The following is an 18,162-nucleotide window of genomic DNA, read 5'->3' as shown; positions in this document are numbered from 1 at the left end:
CACAGGCTGTACACCCCAAAATTCAGCACCAGGGTGGAGGGGGAAAGTGGTCAAACACATGGCAATAGGTGCAAGGTTTCTGACATGTGAAAAATAATACCCCTTCCCACTAAACAGAAATACTGTAAAGAATAAAACCAGAATATGCTCTAAGCCTTTATTTCTATTCGTGATAATCTCTTACTACTTAGCCATATTACCTATAACCATCTTCCTATCACCCCCAGTTCAGAAAAGGGGAGCATTAATTTCAGTCAAATTCCATTGTTTTTACTGTTCACATGTGGATTGTTTTTAATGTATGTTTACGCTATACGCTGTGCTATACGCTGTCAGGAAAAAACTCTAAAGCTGGACACTTAACAATGCTTCTGGATTATTTCTTTACTCCTAAAACCAGTAATTCCCATAACAATCTCAGTGTAACATGACCCATGGTAACTCCAGACTGCCATCCTCCCACTAAAAAGCCACATATCTTTCTTGAATAACCATGTATATCATCAGGAAAGGGAATTTTTACTATCTTAAGGTTTCTAAAGGCTAGTCTGTTCACATTTTGATAAATCAATTTTTATTGCTATGGTTAGGAATGTGTCATACTTAATTATGGACTCCAGCATGTTCTTGTAACAGTTCATAGGTTTATATCTGAAAAAAAGAAAATAGAGTGGTACAGTTCAATTTGATGTGTCTGTGAATCTGTTGATTTGTTCTGATTTGTGTTTGTACAAATCCTTCTGCTGTGTGTTTTCGCTGTACCTTTCCTGGTGGGATATCTGAGTGCTTCATCCATGTTACAGAAACTTGAAACAAAGTGCTTAAAATGATCAGATGGTCACTTCTTGCATCTCACTCTATCACCTTTCCTGCTGCTTCCCATTTGCTGATCTTTCTCTTTGCCTTCCAGTAGGGCTTGGAAAGGAAGTTTTTCACTTTTTAGTGTGATGCATTTTAGAGCTCTGCTTAGCTGAGGGAAAGCAGGTAGAGTTCCTAGCCACAGTGGTCCTCCCCAGGGTGGGCAATTCCCATCTAACCCGCACTGTGGAACACCCATGGGATGATGCCATTGACCAACCACAGTGCCCATCAGACCTAGTTCATGATCCCTGGGCAGGGGATCTAGCAGCAATGCTAACGCAGTGACCAAGCTACACTGTCCCCTGTGCTAGTGGGTGCCTAGAAACTGTGCCCCTGGATCGTGCCTAGAACCTCTCTACTCTCTTTTGGTGCCTTCTTCATAGGTATTGGATCCTACTTATTAAGCACAGGATGCCATGTGTGGCTGGATCTGACCTTTGAATCCTGAGCCCCACCAAACATACCTGTGTGCCTCCTGCATAACACTGACCTCTTTGCTAACAGCCATTTCCTCCCCCTCAAAGAGGGGATGGGAGAGTGGATGCGCTGTTGAGGCAGAACAGGAGCAGTGCTGAGAGGAGATGGGCCCTGGAGGCTGAGCAATGTCTCTGGAAGGCATGGGAGCATGCCTACCCTGTTACTCTGTTTCTTTCTCCTTCACAAAGACAGCAGATGTTGGGAAGGGTCTTCCCAGAGGTCAGAGGATAGTTCAAGGTGTTTCATCCCAGTGTTCCATGCAAGCCTTGCCCATCCCCTGTCTTTGAGAGGATTGTTCTCCAAGTGCAATATCATCGTCTTTAATTAGGATTGGTTGTATTGTACCAGCATCCCAAGTGATCTGAGGGCGAGGTCTGAGGTGTAAGGCTCAGGTATGTCTGCAGTGTGTGGAAGCATCCCTCTCCCCAAGACTGACCATACCTGTGCAGGACAAGTGGTGGAATATCTAGGCAAACCTGTGGGGTGATGGAGGCAAACACACCATCTTGCTAGAGGGGAGAGAGGAGGAACAGTCCAGTCTTTTCCTTGAGCTGCCAAACATAACGGTCAGGGAAGCACAAGCACTGTGATTTCTCATGAAGGCATAATCTCATGTGATTTCCCCAGGCATATCTCAGGACCTCTGAAAGAAATTTACATCTCTGATTTAATTCAGCTGAGTTAAATGAATATCATTAAAATTTCTTGATAAATATCAGGATGATTTGTAAGAACTATTAGCTGGCCTTGCAGCAACTTAGTGGGAAATCAACAACTGATTACCTACATTTGAATGTCTACAGCATATCCTTATGAACAGTAGGGCAGGAAGGAGTGAAACCAACCTCACCAGGCCAGAAAAGTAGTAGCTTAGCTCAATAAAAAACATGTTTCTAGTACAGGATAAGGTGATTAGTGCCAGATGATTTTTTATAGTGCAAGCTCTTTGTCTAGTGGGAATAGACTGTATCAAAATAAACATGTGCAACCTTTCTTCCGGAGAGTCCCTAGAGCAAGCTGGCACTCTGCCTGAATTGCTTCTTTCCCAAACAACTATTCATTGTGTGAATGAATGTGGGGGGGGGATGTTTGTGCTATAATTCTCCATCTGATAACTAATCCAGAGATACATAGTTAACAGCTTTAGCCAGTCTTTTGTTTCCAAAATGCCATTCTTCCCTACTTGTGGATATGCATCTTTCTGTGTGTTTGTATGTGTTCCTCCATGATGGGAGGAAAGTGAGCTTTCTCCTCCTTGTTCCAAGTAGTTCCCATCTTTTTGAGTGATAGTCTTCATTCCTTGATGATAATGATGATACTAATGAAGCTCCAAATGTAACTGTCACTTAAATACTCTGCCAGCAGGAGTTACATCATGTGGTGTTCTTACCTATAGGTTTCCAAATTGCCTTTCTTATCATGAAAGGATTCTTCAGAGTTTGAGAAATACTTGTGCCACTTGTTTTTTTTATGTCATTCCTTTGCAGGGGAACCGTGGCACAGAGCCTTGGAATTTACTGCCTGCCTCCATCATTGCAATGAGTCAGAATTTTCTCCTAAATCAAGAGACAGTAGGTTTCTAGTTTGCAGTTTGGGAGCTTCACAGCTGAGGGATTGGGAGAATAACTTAAAGCAAGCAGGTTGCACTAAACACATACCTAAGCTCCTTGACATGGGTTTCTCCATCAAGGTGTAAGGCAGCATCTGGTGGGGCTCTGGAGAGGGATGGTAATGCCAGTTTGCAGCAGTTGTATACTCTGATGTATCTATTTTATTGAGAACAGTTTTAATTTCATATGGTACATAATTTCGTATGGTACATATGTACTAGAAACCCTGTTAGCAATGCTTATGATGCTCTAGAGATTTTGACATGTGAGCAAACAGAAGAAAAATGACAATTAGATATTGTCTCATGCTAGCAACAGCACAGCAGGCCCAGAATTTCATGTCAGTCAGTGAAAAACCTTGTTTACTGGAATCTGGCCATGAATTGCTTTACAGATCTAGCCAAATCCTTGGCAGAACAGACCAGTTAGATCTGTTGCTCTCTCTCAAGAGCAGAGGCTTCCTGGCAGTGTAATTTCTTCTTGATGGTTTATGGGGTACACTGTAGGAAGCCCCTTTCCATTAGGTGCATTGTGCTTCTCCAAGAGAGCCAGGGCTGAGCAGCACCAGTACTGACTGCCTCATCCACCTCCATCCTTCTTCACAAGCCACCCAGCACACTTGTCCACATATTCCTGCTTTCTGTTGGGAATCTGTTACAACTAGAGGAAGCCTCTATGAGGCTCTGTGAGGAAGACCTTTAGGGATTCAGGGAGAGCTACTTCTGCTGCTGATACTGCCCCATTTTGATTGTCATACCATAGATTCAACAAGTGTGCATGCAACAGAACATTTTGTGCTGTGCTGTGTTGTGCGTGCTGTGCTGTGCTGTGCTGTGCTGTGCTGTGCTGTGCTGTGCTGTGGAGGGTGATGAGACACTGGAACAGGTTGCCCAGGGAGGTTATGGATATCTCAACCCTGGTAGTGTTCAAGGCCAGGTTGGATAAGGCCTTGAGCAACCTGGTCTAGTGCAAGGTGTCCTCCTACCACTGGGACTAGATGATCTTTACGGTCCCTTCATACCCCCTAACATCCTATGATTCTATGATTGTGAGCAAAGATTTAGCAAAGAAACACTGCAAAATCCTGAATGCTAATCCTGCCATTTAAATGATGCCTTCTGTTTTCTTGAATAGTATAGGTGGCAATAAGTGAGCAAATAACAACAAAACACATTGAATATTGTCACTACCTTTTAGACTGAATTATTTGAAAACACTGTGATTGGGATAACAGTTTCATTATGGGACTAAGCAAATAAACACCTAAAATATATGTAAAACACTGGTTAATAGAATTTTGCTGGCCTTATACATTTTCCTAGTCCAAAATATGGATTATGATATGGCTGACTTGCAAGTCAAAAGTCATGGCTGACTGTGGCTGTTTTGTAAGTCAAAACAAATGTCTGAAAAAAAATCTAAAAGCTACATGGTATTATTTGTTATGTTTTTCTGTATAATGGAATTCAGCAATTTAAATTCACCAGTTATGACTGAAAAAACTAGTCCCTTGGCCTTCATATTTCCCGTTTATCTTTCATCAAAGAGACAAGTACCATTAAGTAGTAGCTTTACCCTCCAATCAGTGACCAGTGAGCCATTAGTGGCTCTAATTCCTCATAACTCACTTTATAAAAAGTTATAGGGTAGTTTTGTGTTCTTTCCTAACTGTTGAGTAATGACCAGGTATAATGTTGCTGTAAGAGAACTAGCAACAGAAGCACTGTTTTTACTACTGTTGCATTTGCACTTTGGTTTTTTCATAAAATGTTCTTTAAACAGGCAAATTTATGTGTGACTCATATGTGGAAAATAACATGGGCTTAAATAAAGCCTAGCAATTAACTTCCTTCCTCCTCCCTTCCAATTTTATTCATGCCTTACATGTTGAGGATTCATTAAATGAGAAACATTGATTGCTGAAAAAGAGTGTTATCATTGCCTATCACTACACCACTGCTTTGAAAATGAGGTTGACAATATCCAGTGGCATTGTGCTGCTGTTTCGGAAAATATTAGTGTGGGATGCAGCAGCACATTAAAGTAGGGACTAATAATAAAAGGGGTGAGCTGGACAGGAACAAACGCAGATCCGAACCAATGTGGCTAATCATATGTTCTCCGTTTATTATGTACAGACAGTAGTTTTTATACACTTCCAGATAGTTTACAATCGTGAGCACACTCTCATTGGCAAGCATTGTTTGTTCCTGTCTTAAGGTGGCTAAAGTTTCACACTGCAGACCTATACTAATTCACACCTAGATAGCTCAGTAAATTGTGTTATACCTTAACATAATTTCTGACTGCGCCACAGACTTATTCTTAACTGTGCCACAGGCTCCAAGGCCTCACCGAGGCCCACATCTGAGGCCTAGGCTGGGGTAGCTCAACCTTCACTCCAAACATATAAATCATGAACATCCAGATCGTGACCTCTTTCTCTCAGAAATTGTTCTACAGCACATGGATTTTGTGTCCTAAAGGGGTGCCAGATGCCATGAGAGGTGCAGTAGCATAGGGCTTCCTTCTTGGGCTGAAGTGGTTGCAGATCAAGCGTCACTGTCACAGAGCAAAGAAGGATGGGCAGTGAGCTAGTGACAAGTGTTTCTGAGGCACTCATCCTTCAGCTGGGCTGCTTTTGTATTTTTCCCTTTGCCTTGCCGACACAAATTTACTAAATTAACCCAATTTACCCTTTTCTGCTTACAGCTCACACTAGTGGAGCAATTGTACTACAAAGCTGAGGTCATAACATTTTGGTGAAGATTAGCAAAAAGAGTGATGGGGATGGGACAGTCCCTGTGCTTGGTGCTAGCATAGCTGGGCAGAGTGGTCTGACTGGGCTGCCAGAGGGTTTTGTAGTATGGCTTAGGCAGTGGGATTTAAAAGGACACTATGAATTTGAGGTGTAATTCACTAGAGTTATTACCATCTCTTTTGGCTTTGTGTCAAGATCCACAGAGGAGGATGAAGATCTTCCCAGTAGGAAGAGCAGAGAGGTCAAAAGCATCCGTGGTGCTGGCTCTTGCACTGAATATGGTTTTGGTGGGAACATGGGGGCAATGAAAATGCTTTTCAGCTTGAGCAGATGCCAGGCTCATTCAGCCTACAGGTTTGCAGAGAGTAACTGCCGCACTAAAAAATCCCCAAAAAGTGGCTGGTTTTGTACTGTGCTGATGCACCATGTGGTGCCTGGGAGCCTTGATCCCTGGCTAGAGACCCTAAGGCTAGCATAATGCTCAGGAATAACATTACCCACAATAGATATTTCCTAAAATCAAGGACTGTGGCATAGAGTCCTGCTGACACATTTATCTGACCTGGATATCATCACTGTGTTATTAAATTGAAATAGAGTGACTGTGACATTAACCTGCAAATAGAGCTAAAAAAATGACAATTCATACTGATTCTTGCATTCCTTCAACAGAAAAAACTGCTTAGACAATCTAATGGATGAAGATGAGAAAGACAGGGCAAAGAGGTGAGTATCTTTTCTTTTATAACTCTCTGTGATGAGCTTGATACTGTATGTTGCTGCAGAAGCTGTCTTATCCATAATCAATTAATCAAAGAGCAAGAGAGTAAAATACAGTCAAAAGCAACTTGAAAAACTGCCATCTCAGACTCCTACTCCTGTCTGCACTGTAAGAAGAAAATAGCCTAGCAATATTTCCTGTGGAAAATGTTAAAGAAGCCAAGGCATTGATCATTTTCTTCACATTACTGCAGAACATCAGAACTGAAGTACCAACAACATTCTTCTGCCACTATAATACATCATCTGAGCTTCCAGAGTGTACAAAAATGTTGTGGTTTTCTTTTTTCTTTAAATACATTTTGCAAAAGAAAAAGAACAGGAAAAGTGAGGGGGTTTTTCCCTATTAGAATGGTCATTTATTCATTTATTCATCAATGCCTATCTCACAGCAATGAAAACAGCCAGAAATTACCTTCGGAGCAAAGAAAGACCACAAAAAGTCAGCCTTAAACTGGCACAAACCCATATTCACATACAGTCTTACTCCATTGAGTCCCAGTTGGTGAGAATTCACTGTGAACCCTTTGTTGGGAGAGAAAAGGTGTGTTTCAAGGCAGAAGACCTGTGGCAATGAATCTCTTAGTAACTGTCAGAGCTGACCAGCATCTGTAGAAAAGCAGTTTGGAAGCATTTGAGGTTATCAATGCCTCAGCCCCTGCTTTAATTACTTTAGAGAGAGACATAGGTTACCCACATTTTTCCCCTTGGTTCCTTCTAATGAGAGTATTTCCAGTCCAGGCACAAGCTGTTGATCCAGTTTCATCTCTTTTGATTCCTTCTCTGCTTCTTTCCCTCCCTGCAGCTTTGTCTCACCAATATAGGTCAGCACAGGCTGCAGCCAGGCTGAGCTGTTCCCCTTTGCTTCCTTTCGGAGGGTGCAGAAAAGAGCCCACCTTGCAGCACTGCTTCACTTGCTAAAGGCCTGATCATCTTCAAGATATTTGTGTGCTAATTGTCTAGTAAAAGAAAAATTCATTAAATGAATGCATATATGAAAAAAAAAAACCACATATCCTCACTATCGGCAATTGTCATCACCATCTGGTATGGTTTTCATGCCGTTGGTTCCCAGAAGGAATTTTTGTCATACCCTGGGGCAGGCCTCTATCAGGGTGCATACAAAAGTTATAACTTTAAAAATTAAAAAAGGAAACTGCTTCTTCAAATTGTAATTTAAGTTCATTTTGCTTTTTAGAAATAAAGATAAAGTTGAAATTGAGTTTGAAATCATGAGATGCTTCATGAAGGTCTAAAGTTAATACATTATACTGAAATGGTTCAGATTCATTTAAAAGCTACAGGTTTTCTTCCAGAGAGAGTCAAACTTAAGCTATTTGATTAATATTTCCTGCTGTGTTTTGTAAACTGAGGACTCTCACCTGTCCTGTACCACAAGGGAAACGCTTTTTTTTTTGCTTCTATTTGGTATAAGGACTGTCTTCCTCAGGGCTGAGAAACACCAGAGCCCAGGAAATGGTTCTCTCCTTTTATTTTCTCTGTTAAAAGTAGGTGAGACTGAAAATTTCTGGACCTAAGTTTTTGGGATGGTGTCAAGCCAGGAGCTGAGTTTCTCAGGTTAGGTGTGTGTAGAGATACACACACACACCATGTATATCTGCTGCAATTTATTAGGCATATACAGGTTGTATTACACAGACATGAAAAAAGGATCCATCCTCTCCTGAGAAGAGATACTTGCACTCCCACCCCTGTCCCAGATGTTTAGTATTTGGCCAAGATCAGGAAGAACAGTGGTTAAATTGAGCCCTATTCTGCATCAGCTGACTCCCTAGGGCACAGCTTCGCTCCGAACACGTGAGGACTAAAATGTGGGTATGATGGCACCACAGTTGGGAGCAATGAAGAGGTTTTCTGATGTGAGGTTTTCTGATCTTCTCAGATCAGAAGCCATAGTTTCTTTTTTCAGTTCTTTGATGCTAGGTGAGGTTTATTTTGGTTTTAGAGATTTATTAATTCTAAACAAAAGGTGTGCTTTGTGCACTTTCTTCTCTATTTGCTCTTCTTTCAGTTTACTTTAATAGTATATAATTTTAAAATACTTTTTTTACAATTCATTTGAATTCCAAATTCCAACCAAAACCAGCTTGAAGTGAACCATGAGAAAGTGCTTAATCATAAAGACTACTACCTGCCATTTTCCACTGAAATAAAAAGTAAATTTAATGTGTGTAGTACAGTTACTGGCATTGATGCCTATATAACACACTCCACTGGACAGCCAGAAGAAATCTGAAATTTAGTGTAAAGTCACATCTCATTGTAAATTAGCAAAACGTAGCATCTACTACTCGTTCAGTATCTGTCTAAGACAACAAGCATATATGAAGTGAATAAAAATGGCTGTTAAATTGTTGATTTTGATCATTCTGAATTCGGGCTGTTCTGTATTGTCTTTAGCTGTATTCACTAAAAATCCTGATTATTCATACTGTGTCTCCTCCTTCCCCTTGGATATGCTATAATCTTTCTGGAGTAGCAAGGAGGGAGGAGAATTGGGACAAGTAGTATGCAATTAAGACAGAGGTTGTTTGGACTTACTGTAATTGTATGTGAAGTAAGTGAAGTAAGCAAGGCTACGAAATAATCTTCAAAGGCAAGTGATGAAAACTATGTTACTTCATGCATTTATAACTGTACTAAACAAAGTATTTTCAACTGTGCAGGGATAGTTTTTATCATTTTTTTCCAATCTTTTCTCATTTTTTTCCATTTGAAAACTTTACTGTGATCATCAATTCATATCTTGGTAGAGTTTTTTCCACTAGAGGAGTTTTTATATTTCCTTTGTGAATAAAATGTCAAGTGTTAAATATAGACACTTTATGTTTCTGTCAAGGCTTTTTTTATTTTTCTTTTTTTTTTAAAGCAACACATTCCTTATTGACAGCTGGTGGTTTACTTTATTTTCAGGGAAATCTGGACTCTTTAAGCTTAAAATGAACTGAGGATTGAATTATGAGGAAGTAAAATGTTGATATTCTTAACATTGCCCTGAACTGTAGAGAAATAGGATAAGGCTGGAGCTTTTCACATCTTGTTCTGACAGCCTTTTGCAGTGTAATAAGAGCAGGCTGAAATCAGTCAGGCAGTATCCACCCAATCTCTTGTGTTCAAAGCTGTAAAATAATCAAGCATTGGCTTCTATCCAGTGTATCTCCAAGTGTGTTCAGGGTTGAGAGCAAGACAAACAAAAATAACCCCTCTGTCAGTAGTAACATCCAGAAGCCTCTGTAGTGATTTCTCTGCTGAAAATGTTTATTGCCATCCTGGTCCTCAGAGGGGATGTAGATGCTGGGCTAAATTCTGCTCTGATTTTCAGCAGTGTGCATCCAGAGCTGCTTTGAGGGATAGCAGAGTTAGCTGGGACTAAGAAAGTCAGAGTGAGAACTGGCCTCTTGCCTTTTCCATCTACATGTAACCAGATTTTTCAGTCTTTGCGTAATTGACAAGGCAAGTCTCATCTGTTTGAGGAACTTTCAGAAGAACAAACAAACCTACTGGGCTATACTTATTTCTATTTCCACATGGATACAGAAATCTAGGTGATAACCTCAGAGTCAAACAGTTGTGGTATTCCTGAGAACAAGTCAGAAAATCCGTGTGTACAGATTGGCATAGAGTTAAAAAAAACTGAAGTGTGCATGCTGAAAAGATTATCAACAGCCTTAATGACAGTATTATGATGGTGCCAAAACACCCCAAATGAAATCAGATCCTTTCTTCCTTTGAGCTCTTGAAACACAGCAGCAGAAGCAGGCTCTCTCTGAGGAATCTGCAAGCTAAACAGACAAACTGGTGAAGAAAGCTATAGAGTCTTTGTTTTAAACCTAGAGACATGGGACACTGACACTGATTTTCCCAGTGGCACACAGAGATTAAGGGCAAGCACTGCTGGCACTTCCATCCAGCTTCAGACAATCCATGCTGATGCCCTTTCTCCTGCTTGTCATTGTGACCTTGGAAAGGAGACTGAACAAAGTGGCATACGAACCAGATGGGAGCTGCAGCAACTTCTACTCAGGTCTCTGATCTTAATGACTGGAAGACAATATCCTGATTCTTCTCTGCCAGCCTGGAGGTAGGCAGAGTACCTGTGATCAAAGTGGGCAGGTTCTTCTAGATCAACCCAGCTCCAGTGCAACAGCTGCAGGACTGGGGTCCCTCTCTACTGTTAAGACTGCACAGATGGGTATGATCCAATCTCCACTCTTCTTTATGGACAATTTTACTGTTGTCACAGTATTCCTGTTTCTTCTCACTCTGAGTGCCTCCCCAGAGACTTCATGAATTTTTAAGATCCTACATATGTCTGGGAGATGGACAGAGCTCCTTCAACTACAAGCTCAATGCTGTCCTGATAAGCTCAGCCAGAGTGTCCAGAGGCAGCACAGAGGAGTGAGCAGAGCCTCCATCACCCTGCTGGGCACTAAAAGAGGCTCAAAGACAAGAGCAGGAGGTAGGAACTGTTGCCTCCTACTTGCTTCTGCAGCTTTGTTGGTTTCCAGTGTCAATCTTCACATGCTGATGCACACAGCAAGCTAATTCTATGTAGATACATTGCAAACAGCAGGTACGCAATCATTTTCCTTCTTGCTCTGCTCATCCTTTGTTTCTTTTCCCCTATCTACAGGGCTTCACGTAACAAGTCTGAGAAGAAGAGGCGTGATCAGTTCAATGTTCTCATCAAAGAGCTCAGCTCCATGCTTCCAGGCAACACTCGCAAAATGGACAAAACTACTGTGCTGGAAAAAGTCATTGGCTTTCTGCAGAAGCACAATGGTAAGATTTAGTGCAGCTCTTCATGCACTTGCCAGACAGTTACTATAATATCCTGTTTCTTTTGGTGATTACCAGAATGTCTTGAGGGACCTAAAAGTTCCAACATAAGGTATTTGAGGTTTTTTCCTACCTCATCAAAAAAGATCATTTGCAGACACTGTGCTGCCCAAATCCATCTCCTTATTTGCTCTTCAGTTGAAGATGACTCTCAACCTGCTAGAGAAGGGGGCAAATAGCAGCAACTGAGGGAAAGAGAGCAACAGTGCCCTGCAGCACTCATGAAGAAGACAGATGCTTTGAACAAGAGAGATTTGGGAGCAGAGGGAAGATTCCCTTACTTGAAATTTGCAATATTCTGAGTAGAAGAACAAAGCATTCTCCCCAGTTTCTCTGCAGAAAAAAAAAATACAGGGAAGCAATCTGTTCAGCACCCCAGCTCCTCAGTGGACTGTGCAGGACTCAATTTTCCACATTGAGTAGAAAGCTCAGACCAGAAAATGCCTCCTTTTTTGCAGCTGGCATCAGCAAATTGCATCCACGGATAGTTGACATGCTTCACCCAGTTTGCACAAGCACAAGCTACATCATATGTGCACAGCATCCAGTTGCAGTAGTCAAGTTCAGCATCGGAAAGCCGGGAGTTCATTTTTTAAAATGCTTGCACCAGGGACATTCAAGTCCCTTAGAAATGTACCTTCAATGAGGGCAGAGGAGATTTCTGACCCTGCTGATTTACTCTCTTTGGTCTAGTTTCTATTCAGTGGGAGGAATGTGCACTGTGGCCTTCCTGATGCTTTGACATCCACCAGTATGGTGAACTGAAATGCTCCTCCCTTATAAATCAAGGCACTGGTTTAAAATGGGGCTCTCCTGCTCTGCCCCTACGAGGAAGAGGTTTCAGTGGGTGACTGTGGGGAATGGTCCTGGTCTCAGAAAGCAGGAAGGGGTCTCACAAGATGATGCACTACGTCACCGGGCTTACCTTGGCTCATCCAGCACCTCCCTTCTGCACTCTCTGGAGAACTCTGGGTGTAACAGGAAAGACCATTAAAACTCGCATATCATGACTCTCAACAGAATGGAGTCACAGATGTCAGTCGTACTGAAGAAATAATTATAGTGGTTCTGGCATTAGAGTGCAGTTTCTCCTTAAATGAATTTTTACCACAGACAAACTAGAATCATATATTTGTTTAGGTTGGAAAAGACATTTAAGACCAATGAGTTCAGCTGTTACACTATGGTTTGTACAGGAAGGGTTGACCTAGACATCTCAAAGTTGAATAGTTACGTACACTTTTTAAAAAATTGTAGTAATGACTCACCTTTTTTTTTAGCTGCCCAAGGCAAAGGAAGATGTGAATATGCTCAATTATAAAACTAAGAAAAGAACAATCACCCAAGATTTGAAATAAGTGTAGAAGTGTAGTTAAAGGTCCAAATAATTTACTCCAAAAGATGCTTTTCCTTGAAAAACAACTACGTGAAGGAAAGCTAACAGTCACAAATCTTTCCACAGCAATTGGGTCAAAATGTGACTGGGGTTTGTGCACTTGCTAAAAAAAGCAAATGTTATCTATTTTTAAACCAGATTAGTAGTCACAGAATATAATACAAAGCATCAGCATTTAAAAGTGTTGATTATCCTCAGCATACTTTGGATCTGGTATATTGACTCATGTTCCCCTTCCATTTGGTAGGCTAAACCAAGATTTTAGTCATAACAGCTAAAAGAGGTAAATTTTCAGATTTTTTCCTTCATAAACAGCCTCCTTCATTATAATCCACATAATCTCCCAGATCCCAAGCAATTTTTCCAACAGTCACCATTTCATGTACATTGGCTTTTCCAATCTACAGATCTGTTGAAAGTATCCTATATTCTAAAACTACTTTAAAAAATCTGATGGACTCTTTCTTTAGTCTGCTTTTCAAACCTGTGTGTGAAACCATAGGGACTGTGGAGAGTTGCTGTACTGCCAGTGACAGCCCCTGGCATGCAGAAAGCGACTCAAACAAGCTGGTAGGAGCAAACATCTCCACTAATACAGTCTGAGCACAGGCTTTGATTTCTTTCTCAGTGACAAAATGCACAGCCACTTGTAGAAATTTACTGTATCATTTATCTGTTCGTGTTTCTCTGGCCAGTTTGCCTATGTGCTCTGAATACGGAGCATTGCTCTGGAAGTGTTAATCAGCAGGATTAATTAAAGCGTTAATCAGCAGGAGGTGCTGAAAAGAGAAAAGTCTGTGCTCACCATCCCTCACTACTGAGGGAGGGAGCCCTCCTAGAGAAGCAGAGTGAGCAGCAAACTATAAACCAGCCCAAGTTTCTGTAAATGAGAGCTGTCCCCCAGAATCCTGTCTGATTCAGAGCTAACATAAGTGACCGTTTTCCAAAGGCAAACAGTGCGACCAGCTATCCAGTATGGTCCCCAGTTTCAGTGCAAAGCTGTGAGTTGTTATCCCAGTGTGTCTGCACTCCTCCATGGAAAGCCCTGCAGGAGCAAGCCTTCTGCAGACTGCCATGGGGTCAGGATAGGACAACAGTGGGGCAGATCTCCTCTTGGGACTTTATGGGCTGGGAGCACAGGGGACCCTGCCCTCCAGACAGGATTTGGGATGAGATGCTGGTGCTCCATTACTTCTCCTGGGCTGCCCTGCATCATGTGGCTGAAGGTAGGGTGAGGGTGATGGCAGTAGCACCGGTGTAAAGCTGCCGCAAATGCTTGTGATTCATTCTCCTTTTGGAAAACAGAGCAATAGCTCTGCAGTTTGGGGTCACAGCCCTTTCAGGCTTCTCTGAAGGAGCTTTCTTGCTGTTCTGTTTGGCACAGAAGCTATAGGCTGAAGCCTCTCCAGCATCCTGATTTTGAAGCTGTAAATTGTAAATAGCAATTGCATACATGCTAATCCTTGCCTTGATTTTAATTTCATGCAAAGTGGTTTTACCTTTTGATCAATACTCCAGTAATGCTGCTTGATGTCAATGGCCTTGTGAATACAGGCTCCCATTGAAGTCAGTACAAGTTGAGTTGAGTAAAAAATGAGAAAAACATTTCGGGCTTGAAAACTGCAACTTTTGAATACAAAGGTTATTTCTCTCTTTTCATAGCAACCCATATGTAATATTTCAAGATAGGAGTTAATTTGAATTTTAAAGATGTAAATATTCTGTTTCTCTAGAAGTCTCAGCACGGACAGAGATTTCTGAAATTCAGCAGGACTGGAAGCCATCATTTCTCAGCAATGAAGAATTCACCCAGCTGATGTTGGAGGTAAACATGCACATACACTTTCCTAATTTTGTCTAGCACTCATGGAAATGCCCATGCATTTAGAACAAACTGTCATCTGCAGTTCCAAAAGAGGAGGTTTTGGGAACTGCTGTATCTGATCATCAGGTAGAGCTGTCACTGGGATTAAAGTCTCCACCTGTTGCTCTTCCTTCTCAGCAGTACCATTGCGCTGGGCTGCCGCAGCCTGCAGAGATGTGCAGCGACTCCCAAGAAAAGCAGTTCAGGACAAAGATTCAAATCACAAGTTACATATTTTTTTTTATAAACTGAGGTGAGGTAAAGGGCACATGGCTGTTTTTCTCCCGTTCTTGGAAGGCGCTGTTAGCATCTAATATTTATGCAAGATTACCACCTGAAACACAGTGGTGTCGTGTCTCTCTAGTGCTAGGTGCTGAACAAGCAGATAAAGTCTGACAGCTCCTCTTGGCTTGATACAGTTGGTACTTCTACTCTGATTTTCAAGGCTCTTATCAAACACTTCCTATTCTAGCATTTTGCAATCATAGTTTTTCAATTATAGCATAGGTTCGTTTAATGCTAGCTGGGATCTGAAGGGAGGCGATGCAATGGTGTTTATGTAGGTTCAAAATGAAAAGCAAATGAATTGCTAGAATGTATTTTTCTCTCTCAGTAATAGCTAGAACTACCTTTAGCAAGGGTCTTCTCCTGTACTGAACACAGAGATGTTGCATAGCCCCACAGTGTCCTTTGAGAACAAGCTTCTCCTCCCACAAGTGATGTGAACATGGCACATGCTCCAGGCTCTGGTAATGAGCAGGGAAGGATGCTGGGGAGAACTTTACCACCAAGGAGTGGCATAAAGCCGGAGCACATTGCTGGCTCCCAGAGGCTGGCAGTCCTTTGGCCATTGCCATTTGTTGTGATGAGACTTCCCTGAACTAGTTTTATGAGACACTTTGCTCCCATTGCTCTGACAACTGCCCATTTCCATCTCTGTGCACAGGAACTTAACACACATAACTCCTTCAGTCTGCATGGAAATACGTCCCTTAGATAGCAGTAAATTGACCATTGTTTTGACAGGTTGGGTCTTTGTTGATTCTACTTGTATGCTACACAACTTTAGATTAAAACAATCACTTTTGTTTTCCCAGCTTATAAATCGCCTTCTTGCTACTGTGATTTTCCATGCCCTTCAAAATAACATTGCGTATTGGGATGTCCTGTTGTGCCAGATGTTCATCATTCCCTGCTATTTTGTCTTTCTACTAATCTTATTTTATTAGCATTTGGACAAGACTGCTTGAAGTTTTTTCTATCCTGTTATTAAAAGATGGGAAGGGTTTTTTCCGAGCACTAATTCAAAAGACTCAAGGCATAATTGACTGCAGTAATATATCAGCTTTCCTGAAAATGGCCTTTTCTTACCACATTGAAAAGGCTGTCACCAAATTACAGTGGGCATTAGGCTCTGTTTGTCTGTCTGGGGCTGATGCAATAGTAAAACCTTTGAAGAGGAAAATGCTCTCCTAATGTTGGAATGTCCAGTTGAAAGTAAATAAAAACAGAGTTATGTGTGCACACATTAACTTGATTTTACCACAAAGTTCTGATATGAGTCACTGTGTGTAATTTGCATTGGATATGAAATAAAGAGTTGATTTTTTAAAAACTAACAGCCTTCACCATAGTAACATGCACGATCCAACTGCCTTGTAAAACCACTGCTCTCTTCTATGGGTTAACAGCTATCATGCTTTTTTAGAAAACAGCTTGAATGTACTGCACTAAAGAAAAACATATTCTCTGCACCTAGATTAACAAAATCAAACTAACTATAGCAGCTGGAGGGTTTTCAGAGATGCTAAACACTCACTCTTCTACTGGGGTATAAGTTATTGACTTGCTTTTCAAAGGATTGAAGTACCAGCAGATTCTCATTGACTTAAATAGTTGTGGGTGCTCAGCATTCTCTGGAAAAAGGAACATATGTTTGTGTCTTTATTCAAGGCTTTGTGTTTTCCTTTTTTTTTTTTTTTTTAACAATTAGCATTTTCCAGTGTTCTCAGAATTCTTTCCTTTATTGAAGTCAGTGGTGGGGGGGGGAAGGATGTGCTGTGGCTTACAAGATCAACTGCAAGTCTGCTTTGGAGGCAGGCCTGGATTTGCAGTATGGTTTTATAACGCCGTGGCTCTCTGGTCAGGCTGTTTGCAGTACACCTGTCTCCTGAGCAGGTATGGCCACTGGAGCATAGTCAAACACTGCTGTGATTCAGTCATGTTCGCAGTGCCTTTGCTGCTCAAGCACTGCTGGCAAAACTGACTCCAGAATATCGGGGAACTGACAGGAAGGACCCAGACTTGCTCCACTTGAAGGGTTGGGAGCCTCACTGGTGACTCCCTAATGACAGTGGGAAAGTTTTAATATATTATCTGAGCACCTACTGTTGTGTCTTAATTTTTTGAGATGTTCTTACAGTGATCTGAAGATCATCTAGCTTTAGTTCACTCTGAGGAGTGAACAAAAAATTAAGTTAATCTTGCCTTAGATCTGAAAATCTACCTAGGTTTAATTTTGATCAAAACTTAGCTCAAAACTTGGTAGCTAAGACTAAAGAAGAGACTCATTTTGAAGGTGAAATTGCTTCTGTGCAGAGGGTGGGGATAAGGCTGACATTTCCCTTCAGTCCTAGGAGTGAAGAGGCTTACGACAAGATGGGACCAAAGTGAGGAAGAAACTCTGCAGAAGGGTGAATTTTTCTTGGAATGAGTAATCTAATACCATGACCTTTAAAATAAATCACTCAATTAAAACTCAGGCTAAGGATTATTTGATCATTTGCATTGCTTTTACTTACATGAAAGCCCAGTAATATACAATGTTACATTAATACAAACTGTGATTTATGGGGTTTGCAGAGAAGTACCATTTTGAGATAGGACTGCATCCTTTCATCGTCCTTTGATATTTACACAGAGCTCAAATGTTCATTTTAATAACTTCCAAGGGATCCAGTCTTAGTCATTTTGCATTATTAAAATGTGTGATTAATTTAAAAACTGAGACATGAAATGTTCCTGTGAGCCCTTTGTTGCTTCAATAGTAGGTTTTACTAGACTACAAAGAGTCTTGTAAAAGTTAAATCAGACTGAAATATCAGAGAATTACTGTTCTGCAAGTTGAGATAACATTCCTACAACTCGATGACAATATGGTGCCAAAGTCAAACTGTTTTGATCAATACATGATGAGATGTCCTGTTTACACCACTCATTCCTATTAAAGCACTCTCAACTTGTCTGTTTTCCTTAGGCATTAGATGGCTTCATTATAGCAGTAACCACAGGTGGAAGCATCATCTATGTGTCTGACAGCATCACACCTCTTCTAGGCCATTTACCGGTGAGTAATTCTGTCATTGCCTTTTCTACTACACACTGTAGAATTGGGCACTGCACTTGTAGAAGCAGGTGTAAAACAGTGCTGGGGGTAGTGTTTTCCTGAAAATGTGGTGAGGGAGTTTGTCTCTGCATTATGCTGGCTGCTGCTGTTACTCAGCTCTGCACTCTCTCTGTCTGATTCATACCCTTCAGGTTTTTGTTGCTATGA

The 18,162-nt window shown here is 41.2% G+C and overlaps 1 protein-coding gene across 4 annotated transcripts in view; it reads left to right on the top strand.

Annotated features, from left to right (window-relative positions):
* NPAS2 (neuronal PAS domain protein 2) overlaps positions 1-18,162 on the top strand; it is a 106,879-nt gene that overhangs the window by 46,609 nt on the left and 42,108 nt on the right. For all 4 annotated transcript variants that reach the window (XM_068180367.1, XM_068180364.1, XM_068180363.1 and 1 more), the window contains exons 2-5: positions 6,382-6,435; positions 11,144-11,292; positions 14,479-14,570; positions 17,866-17,955. In XM_068180367.1, coding sequence (XP_068036468.1) covers positions 6,382-6,435; positions 11,144-11,292; positions 14,479-14,570; positions 17,866-17,955 — 385 coding nt within the window. The remainder of the gene's footprint in view (positions 1-6,381; positions 6,436-11,143; positions 11,293-14,478; positions 14,571-17,865; positions 17,956-18,162) is intronic.

The sequence above is a fragment of the Anomalospiza imberbis genome, chromosome 2 (genome assembly GCF_031753505.1).
Source record: "Anomalospiza imberbis isolate Cuckoo-Finch-1a 21T00152 chromosome 2, ASM3175350v1, whole genome shotgun sequence".
In the NCBI taxonomy this organism is placed as follows: domain Eukaryota; kingdom Metazoa; phylum Chordata; class Aves; order Passeriformes; family Viduidae; genus Anomalospiza; species Anomalospiza imberbis.
Note: the sequence above shows the minus strand (reverse complement) of the source record. Positions and strands in the feature narration are given on the sequence as shown.